At 44.0% G+C, this 19,609-nt stretch overlaps 1 protein-coding gene across 4 annotated transcripts in view; it reads right to left on the minus strand.

Moving 5' to 3' along the window:
• DDX59 (DEAD-box helicase 59) overlaps window positions 1–19,258 on the minus strand; it is a 25,190-nt gene extending 5,932 nt beyond the window's left edge. Inside the window, exons 1-10 of one of the 4 annotated variants that reach the window (XM_078783660.1) lie at window positions 19,143–19,258; window positions 18,954–19,046; window positions 17,414–17,600; window positions 17,062–17,210; window positions 12,193–12,417; window positions 11,791–12,100; window positions 10,707–10,880; window positions 3,869–3,958; window positions 3,459–3,743; window positions 639–791 (exon numbers count right to left, since the gene is read on the minus strand). In XM_078783660.1, the coding sequence (XP_078639786.1) occupies window positions 639–791; window positions 3,459–3,743; window positions 3,869–3,958; window positions 10,707–10,880; window positions 11,791–12,100; window positions 12,193–12,417; window positions 17,062–17,210; window positions 17,414–17,536 (1,509 nt within the window). In that variant the 5' untranslated portion in view covers window positions 17,537–17,600; window positions 18,954–19,046; window positions 19,143–19,258. Of the gene's footprint in view, window positions 1–638; window positions 792–3,458; window positions 3,744–3,868; window positions 3,959–10,706; window positions 10,881–11,790; window positions 12,101–12,192; window positions 12,418–17,061; window positions 17,211–17,413; window positions 17,601–18,088; window positions 18,301–18,953; window positions 19,093–19,142 lie in introns of those variants that run through there. The other 3 variants (XM_068125073.2, XM_078783659.1, XM_078783661.1) reach the window with 3 other exon arrangements.
• Window positions 19,259–19,609: the final 351 nt, after the last annotated feature.

Consider the following 19,609-nt stretch of genomic DNA (forward strand, 5'->3'; position numbering starts at 1 on the left):
AGGTAACTATAGTAAAATAGCAAACTTGTCTTCTTATTGATGTTCCGATTTGTGTTCAAAATATACTGTACCATTAGATTTAAATAATTTGTTCCTTGATCATAAAGATATGAATCAATTGCTTAACCCTGCTCTCCTCTTAACCTGAATGAAATATGAATGAATGATCGTTTTAAGGCCATTTTCCCCACTCGAGCAGGGGTTAGCCTTGTGGGCCCCATGACAATCATGGTTCCCTGTTTGAGGCAATGTTTTTATGGCCGGATGCCCTTCCTGACGCCAACCCTTGGTCACGCTCTTACGATGCGCAGGGATACCGTGTACCTATTCTAAATCGGGGTACACACCGGGATCGTTCATCCCAGCAAGCTGGTACTCAATTTGCCGACCTCGGAAGGATGACAGGCTGAGTCAACCACCCTGGCATTAATTCAGCGATCGATCGGGATTCGAACCCAGGACCCTCGTATCCCAAGCCTGCACCCTAACCGCTAAGCCAACACCAGGATAGCCTCTTAACCTGCATGGGGTAAAAATGCACCCCTATGGAACGCAGTACCATAAGCATTAGGATTATTAAAATTGTATTCGTCCTCTCTGTCTCTCTCTCCTCTGAGTCATCCTCACATCTCACGTACCTGCAGCAGTGTGGCACGCTCCTCCTGCCCTCTGTCGCCATGGGCCGCGATCGCCCGAAGCTTGGTGACCGTCGCCACAGCTTGGGCCAGGAGTTCCGCACCCGTCTTGCTCTCCACAAATACCAACACGGGGGGCACGAACAGCCGTGCATCCTGCAGAGCAAGCATGCGTAAAACACAACTGGCCAACAACAGTAGCAGAATATGATTCACACTGAACACATCAGCACAACTTAACTTGGTCCTTAAGTAACCAATCACAACTGAACATCATCTTTCTACCCAAGGCTGAAACCTCATGGAAATATCAGCACAATATTATCCTACTTTATAAATCAAGGCAATTATCTGTGTGTCTGATCGTTATAGAATTGAAGGTGGCTGGGCAAATCTCCACCAAATATTGTACATTTCCTGGGAGTACCCAGGGTCAGGTCATGGCATAAAATAATCCCCTGAAGTGCGTATTTTGTATTTCCAAGATAGAATTGTAAGGAGGCATAAATCTTGGGAAGGGTATAAAACAATTTCTAGAGTGTTGAAAATTCCCAAGAGCACAGTGAGCACCATCACTAGGCAATGGAAAGATTATGCAACTACCCAGACTCTTCCTAGAGCTGGCCATTCGACCAAACTGGGCAAGAAGGACCTTGGTCAAGGAGGTGACCAAGAACCCAATGACCATTCTGACAGAACTACAGAGTTCCTTGGCTGAGATGGGAGAACCTCCCTGAATGACAACAGTCTTTACAGCACTTCACAAAACTATGCTTTATGGGAGAATGGCCAGACTGAAGCTACTCCTGAGAAAAAGGCACATGACAGCACACCTAGAGTTTGCAAAAAGGCACGTGAAAGAATCGGAGCATGAGGCAAAATATTCTGTGGTCTGATAAGATGAAAATTGAACTTTTTGGCCTGAATGCAAAGCGCTAACACCATCCCTATCGTGAAGCATGGTGGTGGCAGCATCATGCTATGGGGGTGCTTTTCAGTGGCAGCGACTGGGAGACTTGTAAGGATAGAAGGAACAATGACCGGAGCCAAATACAGGCAAATCCTTGAGGAGAACCTTTTTCAGAGTGCAAAAGACCTTAGACTGTGACTAAGATTTATTTTCCACCAAACAAATGACCCCAAGCATGCAGCCAAAGCAACACTGAAATGGCTTCCGATCAAGAATGTGAAAGTCCTTGAATGACCCAGCCAAAGCTCAAACTTGAATCCCATTGAGAATCTGTGGAAAGATTTGAAGATTGCTGTTCATTGACACTCTCCATCCAAGTTGACAGGGCTTGAGCAAATCTGCAAGGAAGAATGGGAGAAACTCCCCAAATCCAGATGTGCAAAGCTGATACAGACATATCAAAGAAGACTCAATGCTGTAATCGCTGACAAAGGCGCTGCTATTAAATATTGACTCAGTGGGTTGAATACTTGTGTAAATTAGATATTCCTGTAGATTACCAGACAAAACATTGAAATTTAATCCATTTTAAACTCGGGTTGTAACACAACAAAATGTGAAGTCAAGGGGTGTGAATACTTTCTGAACGCACGGTGTACGAAGTTTGGTCAAAATCCCATCACTGGTTAAAAAGTTAGCTCAGTAACATGATTTTTACCTTACGAGACCTTTGACTTATTCATCCCATAATTAATCAGTTTATCTTTACATCATTAAAATACTTGTACCAAGTTTGACTTAGTTCCCTTCAGCTATTCTTAAGTTATCGTGGTACCGAACCCTATCATGGACAGGCGGACGGACGGCCAGACGGACGGATGGCCAGACGGACAACCCGAAAACATTATGCCTCTGTCGACTTCGTTAGCAGAGGCATAAAAATAACTGCAAGGGATCAAGTAAAACGTCCCAGTCAAATATGCCCATGTTGGTACACTGCCTGCAATCAACCTTCCATGACACCGCCACCTGCTTTCATAAATATATGACGACTTCATGTCTTCTACCGACAGAGAAAGGGAGAAACGTCTACCGATATTACATGCAGGACAAGGACATTAGGTTCTGTGCACGTTTATGTCAATTACGAGAACATTAAAAGACAATAGGGATATTAGAAAAAACAGTATATGGGATTTGAACCGGAGATCCCAGCACTGTGAGTTAAGTTTTCTGATTCTGATAAACCATACGCTTTACACGTCAGTGCTGCCGAAGCAGTTTCTTTGCCAAGGTTATACTGCATGGTTTGCCATTTGCTTTTCCAGCAGTAGTTAATGAAGGAATTTGTCCATGGTGCCAGCGATAACACGCCTACTCTAGGTGAAGGACACTGTGGGATATTTAACATCCACCACATAATGCCAGCAGACGCAACGCCAATTTAACATCCATCTGAGGAACGGCACACACATTGATGAAGAACCCTGCCCGTGAAACACCGGGAAGGCAGTGTATAGCTGGGTCGACATTCAAACCTAGACGAGACAGCTTAGAGGTGAGTGTGCTTATCTTCATGCCATCCTACCAGCCAGTGAAATAAGCACATGGATACAAACACCAAATAGGCCAATACGTGGGAGACAAAAAAAAAAAAAAAAAATCAGTTTAGAAGGCAAAGTTAAAGGAGATTTAATTTAAAGGTTTAAAGGAGATCTTACATTACATGCCAACCATAGTAATGGTCAAATTCCTAGAATAATTAACCGACGAGATGGAAAGGAATCCTCCATTCTCCGGCCTTCCGCATAGTTATCTCCATTTACCTTTTCACCACCACCTACTCGACACTCCCCCATTTAATCCACTGAGTGGCCAGCCAAATAACCAACTCTGTTAACCAATCTACTCACCGCTAATACATCAAAAAGCTTCTTCTTCTTTGCTGGCTCTTCCACCCACAATAGGATTTGCTTGATTCCGGCTGCCACACCGCCGGTGGCCAGCTTGTCATCCCCATCCCGATAATTCTCTGTAGCAACGGTGACCCACACCGGATGGCGCAGCAGGCCAACGGCCAGGTCTCGGGTGCTGTCGGGAAGTGTAGCTGAAGCTAGGAGAGTCTGACGGTTGTTGGGAATTTTGTCCAGCACACTTTGTACTTGCTCGCGGAAACCGAGTTCCAGCATGGTGTCAACCTAATCGGAAAACATGAGGACAGGTTAGGTTCAATCATTATGCATTTGACACCCAACTTGCTTTCCTGCCAAAAAGATAAATCAGAAAATTGAGGAAAGTGACTTCGTCCAACTCAGATTCATACCTCATCAACAAGTACTGATGAGACGCTATCCAGAAGTAATGTACCCTCTTTAACAAGCTCAAGAACCCGTCCTGGGGTCCCAAGCACCAGCTGTGAAAGGCAATGAGACGACGCATGATTACCAAAGTCAGTATTGAACAAGGACACAAGGACCATTATGCCTAAAGCAGAGATGCATTGGTGTTTCAGAAGCAGCCCTGAAAATAATGCAGAACTTCCAATAAACGGTATTTTACTTTCTATAGCTGAACCTCCCTTGCATGACCAGCAGGGGATGTGCAGGATATAATGAAATACTTGCCTCTGTGAAGACCAGACAAGATAAACGGCGGATTTTATCAACTAAAGGTTAACTACAAAGCATCCCAAAATGAAAAGCCTTTATTTTGAGAATATGGAGAACACTTCCGTGTTTCTTTGTGCTCGAACTAAAGTGGATGACACAATTATGGAACGTGTCCATAACCAAACATAACAAATATGGAAATATGAAAAGCGTGGAAACAAATAGGATATGTAAACTAGAACAATGCGACCGTGTCGCCAATATGCCTCCGCATAGTCCCACAACAGGTAGATGCCATCACTCTGCATATGTATGGGCAGGGGATCACGTTTGTGAAGTTTTGTGTTGATCGGATAAGGTTCGTTTTTCTATCCAAGATGGCTGCCAAACCACGTGACTTTTAACATCATCATTTTCAAACTATATACAACAGCGCTGTTAGATACAACAACAACAACAACATGCATTTTAAAGGCCATTTTCCCTGCTAGAGCGGGGGTTAGCCTTGCGGTCCCCATGACAATCTTCTCCAATTTGCCCTATTTTCTGCATCTCTCCTTGTTAACCCCCTTGCCCGCATTTCTTCTTCCACCATCTTTAGCCAAGTCTTTCTCGGTCTTCCCCGTCCTCTGCTTCCTTCTACATTCATTTCCACCACTCTTCTCAACCAGTCACTTTCATCCTTCCTCAACACATGACCAAACCATCTCAACCTGTTCCTCTTCACAGCATCAATCACAGGCTCTATTCCCATCATCTTTCGCAATTCATCATTTGTCTTCCTCTCTCTCAACGATACTCCGCACATCCGTCGAACCATTCGCATTTCCACCCTTTCCAACCTTCGTTGCTGCTCTACGTTCATTACCCATGTCTCGCTCCCATAAATCATAACACTTCTCACACATGCAGCATACACCTTTCCCTTCAGCTTCAACGACACTCCCCTCATCATCAGCACGCCACTCAGTTCCCGAAACTGTTAGATGATATTTGTAAAATTTCGCATCGATAGAGTGAGCGGTTTCAGAGATATAATTATTTATATTTTCCTTCAATCCAATATGGCTGCCAAACCATGTGGCCTATGATGTCATAAATTTAATATTTCAATACAAATGGGTGAAAGATCATGTGCATGCAATTTCAGATTTTTAGGATAAGGAATTCAATTAAAACATTTTTGGCTGGTATACCACTTCACCTATGATGTCATCATTATCATGCCTTTGCTCCCCATTGGGAGTACTTTACAACGTGCCAAGTTTCAAATTTTTCCATTCAGCGGTTTCCGAGAAATAATTTTTTCATTATGTGCTTTTAATCCAAGATGGCTGCCATACCACATGACCGATGGCGTCGCAATTATCATAAAAACATTCTGCATGGGTGTCACTCCTACCCTGAAAGTTTCGTCTCAATCGGACATATGGTTGTTGAGAAAAACTATGTTTAGCCCGAACAGACGGACAACCCGAAAACATAACGCGACTTTGCCGGCGGCATAAAAACATGTAGAAAATCTATTAATTATTTTCTCCACATTCTCATGATACAAGGTTTGTTGAAAATATGCCGACAAAAGCTCAAATGGTAAAAAGTTATGGTCTGGCCTGGTAACTAAATAAAGAAAAACTTAAGTGATTCAAAAAGAAACCTGGCCGTCTCACGCTGGCGTGTGGCAGCCAGGCTAATAAGGACTATTTCTACTCACTGTGGCTTTTCCTTTTGACATTTTGAACAAAATATTTCTTGTTCTCCATATTCTGATAATAAAGGTTCGTTAAAATTTTGAAGTAAAAAAAAGTTAAAAATTTGATGACAAAAACTCAAATTGTAAAAAAAAAGTTATGCCTGATACAGACGTCACCAACCCACGAGTGAATACGTCGATACCTATGGCAGGGATGCGTTCCACCTTCTGAAACCCACATATGGAGATAGTAACCAACAACACACAGTTGCAAAACCCCATCTTCCACTACGCAGGTGACGGACTAACAAGAGCTTGTTAACCATGGTGGGAAATGAGATGCGAGAGCAAAATAAGGAAATGTTTGTTTTGAAGGTTTTAATGGATCCAATATCTAAGAGTTTAATGTGGAAGGGGTACGAGGGGAGTGTGGTTAAATAATCTTGGGCTGAGGACAAATATGGAAGAGATAGCTCAAAGGTGAGGTGTAAAACGTCAGATATTAAGGACCAAAGGGAGATGTACCATTGATTATATAGGATTATAACAACAGAGGAGTGGGGGATGGAGAAGAAAATTAAATGAATGAAAATGGTTCAGTTGTTGATGTATAGTCCTGAACAGTTCTCTTGACCAAGCCCATGGCATGGAGACAGCCGATCGATCTCGCAGGAGCGACCCAGAGATCCCCCACATCTAGGATAGTTTACACCCTGCCTTCACGAAGTCAGGGCCACAATGGAGTTGGAGAGAGAGAGAGATAAGAGGGAAAGGGCTGATCCATAGGTACTCTGACCATGACTGCACTGCTCTGACAAATCTGGGCAGCAGGGAAGAATGGGGAAGATTTGGCCCTGGACTTGTGTTGGAGGGTACAACCACCACGAACAGGCATCCCCGATAGTGGTAAATGGTTCGGTAGTTCCATTAGGTGCTGATGTGCAGAGTTTGAATACAAATCCTTGTTCCTTGCACCTTCAGGTGTTGTGTCCGCAGTGCCACGGTGAACGGAAATTCCACAGATAGTCACATGTTTGGTGGAATGATCAGGAAGATTGAAGTATACAGTTATTGGTTTCATGAGGTTGTTAGTTCTCACATCAATTAAGCGTTCTGAGAAACGACAGCCCAGTCCTCACCCAATCTCCGCAATGTATAGTTTATTTCAGAAAGTGCAGGTGATGCCATAACCAACATTGGTGGAAGTGCCGTCAAAGATCAGCAACTTTAACCCCATCTGTGCTGGGAGGAGCCAAAATACCCCCTCCTCCCCTTCCCCTCACCTCGTCAATTTTCACGATAACTTCCAAACCGCCACTGATCACAAAAGTTTCTTTCATGCCTTTTTTGCTCTGGAGTAACGCATTCTCGCGCAAGTGTTGATACATTTGCAAAAATTGCACCTACAGTTTAGGTGTTACATAACGTTTTATGATTGCATGTCCATCCAAAACTGTAATTTCTCCATATGTGTATGTAAAATATTCCCATATCGGTGTTATTTGCACGAGCTCATTTATACATCTGGAGTTTAGTCCATTTTTGTCTTCTTACAATGCAGGCATGTTCGTCTATAAACATTACAATGTAGGCATGTTTGTCTAATGACCTTCTATACACGTGCCAATTTTTATGACGATCGGATATTCCGTTGCCGAGATCTGAGGGGTAAGGGGGGAAACGCAGTTTCAGGAACCTTCTGTGGAAAGTTTAGGTTTCTCTGAATGATGTTCTTGATTGAAAGGTCATTAGGATGGAAAGTCAATGACAATGGTATTATTTGTTAAGTTTGGCTCAGAAAGTTCTAAAGATGTCTGGCTATTACTGTCTATCAATCAAGGTCCAATGCCAGGGGGGTTGACTCAGCCTGTCATCCTTCCGAGGTCGGCAAATTGAGTACCAGCTTGCTGGGATGAATGATCACGGTGTGTACCCCGAATTAGAATAGGTACACCGTATCCCTGCGCATCGTAAGAGGCAACTAAGGGTTGGCGTCAGGAAGGGCATCCGGCCATAAAAACATTGCCTCAAACAGGGAACCATGATTGTCACGGGGCCCGCAAGGCTAACCCCCGCTCCAGCGGGGAAAATGGCCTTAAAACGATCATTCATTCATTTCATTCAATCAAGGTCCAATGCAGTGGAATTGATGGTGCTGGGAAAACTGCTCAGCAAAGAACAGACATATCTGTTAAACTAGAGCTTCCAGGGAAGCAGAACTCAACTGAACTGACTGGACAACTTTAAAGTAGGTCAGTTGTCTGTACTAGATTTGACTGGACGCTGGAGTGTTAACGTCGTTTTCATGACCAAAAACAAAATGGTCGCCTAAGTCCGCCATTTTTCAACGGATCGGGCTGAAATGTAATACCAACCTGGTCCTTGGGGTAAGGATGCTGCATGTCAAGTTTGATCAGAATCGGTTGATATTTGTGGACGCTGGAGTGTTACCGTCGAAAAGTTAACGGACGACAGACGACAGATGACGACGACGACGACGACAGACGACGGACACCGGAGGGGTTCAGTATGTGATGCTCAACTGGACGGTAGTCCAGTTGAGTTAAAAACACAGCATCAGGAAGTTGCCGAAAAGCTTCCAGTTTGTTTTTGTCGGTACGCTAAACAAGTACAACGCTGCTTTTGTAGACATACGAAATCCGTAGCATGAGCGCGCTATGGAAAATTTGTAGCAGTAGGTATTGATATTGGTACACCTCTTCATCACTGCTACCTTGTGTGCATGATGCAGGGATTTACAAAGAGCCAAGTTTATCTGCCCCCATGTTAACACTTTTGCTGGTGTCAATTTTGTGTTGTTGGTTCTAGCAGATGTACACCCTTGCCCAATGGGCGGTCTTGTTCCAAGTGTGCAACACCTTCTTCTGACACTTCCTTTTATTTGGGTGGTGTATAGGCAACAGACTCGCTCCCGAAAAAAAATAAAACCCCGGGTTACGTACATGAAGCAAAAATATGTGTACTGCTTATGTGCATATATAATACACCATGGCTATATAGCTCGGATAATTCCAATTGCACCCACCCCCAAAGGAAAAAAAAGAAGACTTTTGCAGTGTAGCCCGTAGGGCAATGCAGTCTGGACAGCGTTTGTCTGTCCATCCAGTGTGTATATATATGTGTGTATGTTCCACACAAATGTCCAGAGCTGAGGATCTGGTCACATGACAGGGGGACAGCATTTATCAACCACTAGCAAAAGTATCTAGTGTTGCCGGGCAACAGAGTCACTTCGTGACGAGAATATTAAAAGAGGGGGGGAGGGAGAGAGGAGAGGTGGGGAGAGCAGGAGGGAGGGAATGGGGGAAGGGGCGGAAAGGGGATGGGGAGGAAGAGGATAGAGGAGGGGAAGATAGGGGAGAGGGAAAGAGGGGCAGGGGGGAGGGCAGAGAGGGGAATGAAGGAAGGAATGGGCAAGGGGGGACGGAGGGGGAGAGGGAAGGATGGAGGTCCCCAAGACCTCTGAGGACCACCCGAACAACACCGGGTAATCCTGCTAGTTATTAATAACATTGTAGAGTGCTTGCCGAGAAGCTCAAGCATTCAAACAGGCACCCCAACTAAATGGTTGATCAGGAACGGCTGGCTTGGCAAGTCATTAGTGATTCGTAATTATGAAGATCAGGCATTAGACGGTGAATGCTCGGATCTTCACATGTCCCATCATTGCTTTAATCATTGCAATCCTCCCAAATATTTGCCTTCATAACTTGCAGATTATACCTCGGAGATTTCCCCACACAGTACTCAGGCTCTGCTGAGGAAGCCTTCACGGCGATCCTGCTGTGGTTAATTTGTTGCGGTAAACTATACATACGAGTATATATACTAATAAAATACATCAAAACTACACTGCCAAAGGTTTACATTCAAACAGAGGTCTTTCAAAGAGGAATTCAAGTGGGAATTGTCGTAACACAATTCAAAAATATATCATGTCACACTGAGCATAAAATGTCAGTTGATCCATTTGGACACTTTTTAATAGTCGGAACTGCTGATAAGGTCAATTGTGGAGTTAAAATTTTGAAATTCGGTTCAGGTGAAGAGATGATTCTCGATCTATGCGGGAATTAAATAAAGGCACCAACACTGGCATTGCGATGAAAACAGGAATACAGAAATTTGTAGGTATGAAGATCAGCTCTATTACCATTCGTAGATATGAAGCTTTATTGTACGGAAACTGACCCGTTCTGAGGCAAGGCATATTTGATTTGAGCGGACAAAATGACGAATTAAGATCACAAGCAAAGTGACCTGAATGCAGGCTGACCAAAGGTACGCCTGCTGGCGTAAATTATTTAAAAAACACACCCAAACACCCAGTATTCGTGCAATACCTTGGAGTTCCCTTATTGTGTGCAAAGTTTGGGGCCGCTAAGTTTCATAGTTTCCACCCGTGACATTCGCGGATTGCCCATTTGCAGTTTCGCTATCGACTGGATATAGCAACATTCAGACTGGGTACGGTTTGTTTGACCAAGTCCTTCATGAACCTGCTGTCAATGCCTGACGTTCAACTGAAGGTGGCACAGGAATGTGGGATTTATTGAAATTTTTTATTACATTATTTGCAAACTGGTATCCCCACCCAGGTCATACTATCCTCTACAACTAAAGTATCAAACAAGCCCGGCTACTCCATTGTTAGACTATCGGTCTTGTTTTTCTAAACTTGCACAGGCACAACTTCAGGGTGCCCTCATGAATCCCTGAAAGTTTCAGCTTCGAAGGTCAAATCCTCTCGGAGGAGTAGATGATCCATACATGCATAAGTACACCATAGCTCCATTATAGAAAAAAGATAACACATCGACAAAGTCAGAATGAGGCACCTTGATACGCTGTTTCAGCCGATGACGTTGATTAGGTAGTGGAAGACCGCCAACCAAGAGAGCTGTTCGAGCATCCGGGAGTCCAGCAATCAACCGCCGTGCCCTCTGTTCCAGCTGTATTGACAGTTCACGCGTCGGAGTTAACACAATAGCGTGTGGTCGACCCTGCCATCGCTAGGAAGATACAGAAGACAAGAGCATCACATGTGTCAAGGTAGATAATACGCGAAAGATCCAATGAAATACCCACCTGAAAAAAACATTTATCAACAGAGGAACCTTCTAGACTAGATGATAGTACCCACTCAATAGGATATCACCAACTTAACAACCTACTTAACAACCTACTTAACAAACAACCTTAATATGATATTACCAACTCAACAACGGATCAACGAAGTCGCCGGAAGCATTAAGTTTTCGGGTTGGCCGTCCAGCTGTCCGTCCGTCCGTACGTCCATGATAAGTCTTTGTTCCCGCGATAACTTCAGGAACAGCTGAAAGGATACAAGTCAAACCTGGTGCAGGTATGTATAATAAGGTAAAGATATACTGATTATATTTTGGGGTCACGAGGTCAGAGATCAATCTCGGTAAAAACCTTGTTACCAGGATAACTTGTGAACCAGTGATGGGATTTTGACCAAAGTTGGAACAAGCATGTATTATGATGCAAAGAATACCAGATTCGATTTTGGGGTCAAGAGGTCAAAGGTCAGAGTCTGTAATAGGTTTATAACTCGAGAACGGCTGAAGGGATCCAAGTCAAACTCGGAACAGGTATGCATAACTATAATGACGTAAAGGTGAACAGATTCGATTTTGGGGTCAAAGGTCAAATGTCAGACATACCATGAGGTAAAAATTCTGTTACTGAGCTAAATTGTGAACCAATGATGGGATTTTTAACAAACTTGGTATAAGTCTATATGATGCAAAGATGAACTAATGGGATTATGGCATGAAGAGGTCAAAGGTCAGGCACATGCTGCCTATACTCAGAATTGAGTTTTAAATAATATGATGTGTTTGCAACTTTGACAAAATCACAAAATTCCATACTTATTGCAAACACAAAACACACCTGCGCATGAAGTCTAGCAATTATTGGAACAAGAAACCCATCAGTCTTCCCAGATCCAGTCTCGGCCTGGACCAGCACGTCACGGCCAGCAAGCACTGCTGGAATGATCTGCATTTGCACCGGCGTTGGATCACCAAGTCCTGCCTCAGTGAGGTTCTGAACAAGCCCCGACTGCAGTGAACAATGAGCAAATGCCAACACCGGGCGTGGAACATCATCACCATGGACCGAGATGCCAAGTGCCTGCCGCAGTTCGGTCACACGTTCCTCCGACAGAGATTTCACAAAAGGGTGCTCCTGGTACTGGAAACTGTCCCACAAAAGGTTGGTGTCATTACAAATCTTTGATGTCATCTATAGAAATTTAAATTGCGACCGTAATGATCCATCTGTCAACCATACCCTTCAAGCTCATCTTCAACGTCTAACGTGCGACAAGTATCTGGCTGGTCTTCCAACACACCGGGTGCGTTAGGAGGTTTGAGGCTGTAACTTGACTCTCGCAGGTTATAGGCCTTGCATTCGAGGCTACACACATCTCTCTCAGTGGTAGCACACACGTACTCTCCGTAACGGCCACAAACCACGCACTCTGGTTCCCCTGGATCAGGCCAGCGCTGCTGTTTGCTGTTAGGAGGGTGAGGGGAAGTGGGAGGGAATGAATTCAACCCAGATCAGAACTTACCCGACATAATGCAAAAAATAAATTTTTCTAAATGATATGGATTACCTTGCATCTGGAGGTCAACACATCCGCATTGACTTTATTGGGCAGAGAGATGATGGCATTACAAACAAAGGTGTAATATCATTCGCTTTGTCATTTCAGGCAAAAGTTGTTCACCCCACCCCCCTCCTTTCTTACCCAAGTATTGCTATAAAAGTAATAAAAGTCATGTACGAGTTAAACTGTCGAGCCAAGTCTCAGCCAACAGAATACATCACATGTTATGACATCACATGTTATGAGAGTGGCCAGACAGAAGCCAAACAGTTCAATCTAGGTTTCATCAGACCACAGAATCCTGTTTCTCACAGTCTGAGAGCCCTTTCGGTGCTTTTTTGCAAACTCCAAGCGGGCTTTCATGTGTCTTTCACTGAGGAGAGGCTTCCGTCTGGCCATATTTTGGGTCCTCCGAGTCTTTTGGGTGCTTGCGGACTTTTGGGTCTTCAGTCTTTTGGGTCTTCTAGTTATTTTTGGTCCTCGGGGACTTTTGGGTCTTCTGGGTCTTTTGAGGCCTCGGGAATTTTGGCTCCTCTGGGTATTTAGGGGTCTAAAGGATCTTAAGAGTCTTAAAGGGTCTTCAAAGGTCAAACGGGTCTCAGCAGTCTAAAAAGTTAAAAGATACATTTCAATAGTATGTAATATGTAATTAATTAATAGACACAAAAAGTATGCCTCACACACACACACACACGCACGCACGCACGCACGCACACGCACGCACGCACACACACACACACACACACACACACACACACACACACACACACACACACACACACACACACACACACACACACACACACCTTGTCAAAGCCAGACAGTTCAATCTTGGTTTCATCAGACCAAATAATCTTGTTTCTCACAGTCTGAGAGTCCTTTAGGTGCTTTTTTGCAAACTCCAAGCGGGCTTTCATGTGTCTTTCACTGAGGAGAGGCTTCCGTCTGGCCACTCTGCCATAAAGCCCAGATCGGTGGAGTGTTTCAGTGATGGTTGTCCTTCTGGAAGTTTCTCCCATCTCCACACAGGATCTCTGGAGCTCAGCCAGAGTGACCATCGGGTTCTTGGTCACCTCTCTTGCCAAGGCCCTTCTCCCCCGATTGCTCAGTTTGGCCGGGGGCCAGCTCTAGGAAGAGTCCTGGTTGTTCCAAACTTCTTCCATTTAAGAATTATGGAGGCCACTGTTCTCTTGGGAACCTTCAATGCAGCAGAAATTTTTGTAGGCTTCCCCAGATCTGTGCCTCGACACAATCCTGTCTCTGAGCTTTGCAGGCAGTTCCTTCGACCTCATGGCTTGGTTGTTGCTCTGATATGCATTGTCAGCTGTGAGACCTTATATAGACAGGTGTGTGCCTTTCCAAATCAAGTCCAATCAATTGAATTTACCACAGGTGGACTCCAATCAAGGTGTAGAAACATCTCAAAGATGATCAAGAGAAATGGGAGGCGCCTGAGCTAAATTTCAAGTGTCATAGCAAAGGGTATGAATACTTATGTAAATGTGATATTTCAGTTTTTTCTTTTTAATAAATCTGCAAAACTTTCTAAAATCCTGTTTTCTCTTTGTCATTATGGGGTATTGAGTGTAGATTGATGAGGGAAAAAATGAATTTAAACGATTTCGGCATAAGGCTGCAACATAACAAAATGTGAAAAAAGTGAAGGGGTCTGAATACTTTCTGAATGCACTGTATATAGATTTTCAGGTATTGTTGCAATCATGATTAAAGCAAGAAACCACGTGGATCCTCAGCAAGACTTGCGTTGTGCTTCGTCCATCAACATGAGCTTACCCACAAAATGTCTGTCCCCGTGCTCGTCGTCTGTCCCCGTGCCGTTTACAGACATGACGGCGCAGCCCAGGCAAAGCGCTCTCATCCGAATCTATCTATAATTCCAGTAATCTCTGTGTGTCTGTGTGTGTGTCTGTGTCTGTGTGTTTGTCTGTGACCGCTGTTTCTCGACAACCACGGGTCCGATATACTTGAAACTTGCCAGGTATATTGCTGGGGACCCGAGGATGTGCCTTTTCAACGTTTCATATTAATCGGACAAGTAGTTACCGAGCTATGTCCAAAAAACGATTCAACCAATCAGAGAGCAGCGAGCTATCACGTGTGCCGAACGTGCCGAACAGACTCTGCCTCGGACGGCACATTTGAGAGCGTATTCATTTATTTCACATTGGCAAACTATGTTGGCGTTCAACTATGTTTTACAACTAATTAAAACTAATTTGCGATTCTTTCGCTTTCCTGTGCGTTTGTGCATGCTATGGCGATTTCTTTACCAAACTCCGCAAGCCGTTCGCTTTGGACCAAACCATTTCATGTAAATAGAGGGGGGGGATTGTCACCGTACTCGCAAGCCGTTCGCTTTGGACCAAACCATTTCATGTAAATAGAGGGGGGGGGATATAATTTTAGATATAGATATAGTACGGGCATGCCCTAGTATTTATAAAATGCGCGTAATGGCGTCCGTCGCTTTTTCCCCCCTTCCTCGTGTTGTTTTCACTTTCTTGTTCCGTATCCGTCGATGTGATGCTGCAGACAAGCCTCTTGATGTCACGTGACGCGTAATATGAGTTTTACCGACAAACCACATTTGCCATTTATTTTGCCTACCGATTGGTGATTTACCTGTACGTGCTTAAACAAACAATTTATTGATATCTACCTGCAACACCTGAAGATCGCTCGATGGCCCGAGCTCGAGCCTGCCTGACCGTCCAATTGGAATTTCGTTAAACCGTAAATCTCCCAAACCGACGGTGAAAAGGACCTTTAAATGATGAGCCTTGTTATCGTTTACAGTGAATGAATGACAGTGCCGGGCGGACGTGACTCGATCACGCGTCTGGTCCCACACCTGTATACGTATGCCGTAACGACCATTAATTCGCAATACGGTGAATGCGGACTTATAACACAGGTTAACCCTGGTCACCATTATTTCCGGCCTTGCGCAATGTTCCACCACCACAGAATCTTCTTCGTTGAAGTTGCACGCCCTTTTCCAGACATGATGGGTGGAAAACAAAAGAAAAAATTTGCGAGACAACAAGAATGTATGCAAACGTGATCGAGGCAGAGTTTGAACTGAGAGCAGGCTGAGACTACTGAGAACTGAGAGCGGGCTGAGACCGAAAGGAGAGCCTCGATTGGCTGTGAGCATGTATGTGTGAAGTGCTCCGATTGGCTAAATTAATGTAAACAGTCATGGACGCTCTCAGGAAGTTGTGAGTACTCGTGTGTGATTTGCGTTTGGACTCGTGGATTTTGAGTAGCTTTAAGGGTGTAGTACTGGTGAAAAATTGAGAAAACTACATAGGTACCTTTGAGAGGCCTTTACACAAAAACAAAGTCAAGTTAATATCTAATTTTCAGTTTTTCTTGAAAGATATAATCTTGGCTTTAACTCAGACCAGTTTCAATGCTTCTTTGTCATATTACATGCATATAATTTGCATAAATTAGACCGTCAATAAAAAACAAGGAAAAACAAAGAACACATTTCTACTTCTATCTTCTATGTCACCTATCATTCTTTTCACACAAAACTTGGTACATGTATTATACATGTGTTACTCTACTACCTGATGAGGATTTTGTGACATTATGTCAAATGTTCACTATTTAGCTAATTATGCCAATTACCAGATAAAACTTGGTTGTCCTTCAATAAATCCACAATGGCTACTCCTATAAACAAAAGCCTTCATCATTTTAAAGGAAGTGATATTCTGAATATCCTGTCCAAATTTCAGCCCAAAAGAATGATGCATTTCCCAAGTTATAACAAATTTCATGCAAAATATTATATTGAATTGAATTGAAATTTGAATTTTTCAATAATTAGGGGTACTTCTATGACCTCTAATAGCATGATTCTTGCTTATAAGACTATAAGGAAACTGTTCAGCTTAAAAAAAAAAAAAAAAAAAAAAAAAAAATCACCTGTTCACCAGTACTACACCCTTAAGGATTTTTGTCATTTTTTTTTTCAATTTCTAGTAAAATTTAATTTCAATTTGCAAGAGCGTTATAATGAAACAGCGTTAAAGGGGTAGCGCTAACCGGGGTATTACTGTATATGAATAAACACAATGTATCAAAATGATAGGTCATTAACACTGCATGTACAGCGTTTAGGGTCACCAGGCCAGGACAAGTTTGTATTCAGGGTCGCCACCAAAAAAGTTTGGGAACCACTGTCCTACTGGAATCCGATGTGCTGCTTCTTCTTTTGTATGCAGCACATAACTGCGAGTAGCATTATTTACTGGGATCGCAGCTGTGCCGGTGAATTCCATATACATCGAGGGGTAAATGTCCCATCGGAATCCCATATGCACTGTGGGTATCCTATTGTAAGCCATGTTCTTGGTAAAATCATGCCAGTGGGAAAAACTATATCTGTTAACAAGAAGCGGATACTTGGACATTGTCAGTGCTTACTCCTCTGATGAATATCATAAGTTATGGTTTTCCTCAAACTCCAAACACTCAAGGAAATCACAAAGAAAAATCATCAAAGCACTTACCTGTATGAGACGATTGGTTCTTCGGGCCCAGCCTTTTCCTGCACATCCTCTTTTCCTTCTGATCCCTCCAGTTTTTCCTCGTTTCGTTCTCCATCACCAGACAGCCTCTCTCCTCTCAATATCTCCCCGTCTTCACTGTTCTCTCTGAGCTGGAGAAAAGTGAAAATTGGGATAATAAAAGAAAAAAACCATAGTCCCCCTTTCGCTCCACGGTGCGACGGGGGACAATAAACCGCAGAATACAAAAATCGTCGACTTTGAAGGGGGGAGAAAGACAATGGGTTCTGATAGAAAGTGGTGAGCTAGCATGGTGAGAGGTCAAACTGCTTCTAATTGACTTCAAATGGCTAACCTGGACATTGCCCACAGGATCTGCCTTGCGAACACCTGGTCTTGCCTTATCCCGACTGCACGCCAGGTGTACGTTTCTCCGCTTCTCTGTCCGCCCCACTTTCACCACCCGGGGCACAAACATCACCCCAATGTCCCAGCAGCTTTTCAATGTGGCTGAACATAGGCGTATCGCACAGTTATGGGTTCTAGACACACAACAATATCAAAATATCCATGACAATGTGTCCTCAGATTAACTGTGCAATGTCATCGAGTAAAATTATAACTACAGGTCGACTAACATATATGATTTTCAGATCTAATAGCTTTACTAATAATTTAAAATGCACAAAGTTCAACATCAAAGTAAAAATTTTGGTAAATACAACCTACGAGCATTGCAATCGACAACATAACTGAATGGCTTGCACAACTGCCTTTAACTTCACACAAAACCCAGCTCTCAAATAAAAATCTGAACCACAATGTACATAACATCACAACTTTTCTGATCCCACAAATCATAACAACATTATAAACACCACATTAAATAAATCCCTTCGTTTATATACTTAAATCTGCTGGCATGGGGAGGAAGTGGGACAGGCACAGGGCAACACATACATACATATGCTGTATGTGTGTGTGTGTATGTGTGTATGTGTGTATATATATATATGATACACACATATACCTTGTCAACTTTGAAGGGGGAATACACACACACGAATGTACACACACACACACACACACACACACACACACACACACACACACACACACACACACACACACACACACACACACACACACACACACACACACACACACACACACACACACACACACACACCGTGTCAGCTTTGTTACACTGCTACTAAATGCAGCACCCATCAGCCTACAAGGGCTTTATAAGCTTTTCATCAACAGGATCGTCTCCCCTATCCCCACCCACCGTCCATGCCCCCTCCACCCCCCCCAACCCCCACTCCCTTCCACTCCCCCCTCCAAAACCCCACCCCATTCCATTCCCCCTCCCAAATCCCGCCCCCTTCCATTCCCCCCTCCCAAACCCCACCCCCTTCCATTCCCCCCTCCCAAACCCCACCCCCTTCCACTCCCCGCTCCATCCCCTACCCTTCACTCACTCTCCCCCCCCCCCCCCCCCCCAATAAGATCAGCTGACAAGCCGCGTCCAGTGAGAAAACAGGTAAATAACTAAACAGGGCAGATGTCATGTCATGTGTGGAAGGCACCGCTTATTGGTCAGGACTCGTCATCTTACGTTACAGCAAGCAAGCGAAGTGCTGGTGTGCCACATGGGTCAGGGTCACCACTCCGGTTCGGAGATGCCAACGGTGTGCGCGTTTTATTTTACGTGTTCTTTTTCGGGGGTTTACTCGTCAAGTCCAAATCATTGATGGTACATCGAACCATTCACGGGTACTTTTACGCGGATGGTATGAGTCGAATTCCTTCAGCCATAAATATTCCAGCACAGTGGCCTACTTACTGTTACATTGAAACTGAAAGCCAATAACAAATCCAGCTGAACATACCTTCGACCTATGGGCCAAGCGAAGCACGCTCCCTTCCACTCAACGCCCGGATATCTGACTGGAGCACAACGCCAACTCGGCCATCCTGGAGCTCTGTACGAAACATTGATTTATTATACAATACGAGCAGAATACCCGACGTACGGACGATCTTTTTCCGAGCATGCAACACGGTCTTCTGACGCGTACCTTTATTTGGGCGGTGTATACGTAACTGACAGCCTGCTTCAAAAAACAAGTGAATCCTCTTGGATTGCGCTGAGGTTCGGGCATGGAATTTCTAGGAGGAAGTATAATTTGTATGCAATGAAAGTACATGTAATATGGGATCGAGTAAGATCGAGTAAGCTTCACCAGTGCGCGTGCGCGAATTTACGTCACGTCGGCAGCGAGAAGGCGTTCCCCAACACGAACCAATCAGGAACTGCCACGCCCACTTATATGATCTCAGAATTCCTGTGACAGGAATTAGCGTTACACTGGCTGGAAGTCAATCGCTAGAGGCGCTTCCTCAGCGCCAATAAAATAAAAGTAACCTGGGTTACGCGCAAGAAGCAAAAACATGTTTGCTGTTTATAATTCAAAATACCGCACTGTATTGAAAAACGTGGGGACTTGTAATACCCTCTCCCACCTGGAGATGGCGCACACGATAC

Source organism: Myxine glutinosa, chromosome 8 (genome assembly GCF_964187855.1).
Source record: "Myxine glutinosa chromosome 8, kmMyxGlut1.1, whole genome shotgun sequence".
Taxonomy (NCBI): Eukaryota; Metazoa; Chordata; class Myxini; order Myxiniformes; family Myxinidae; genus Myxine; species Myxine glutinosa.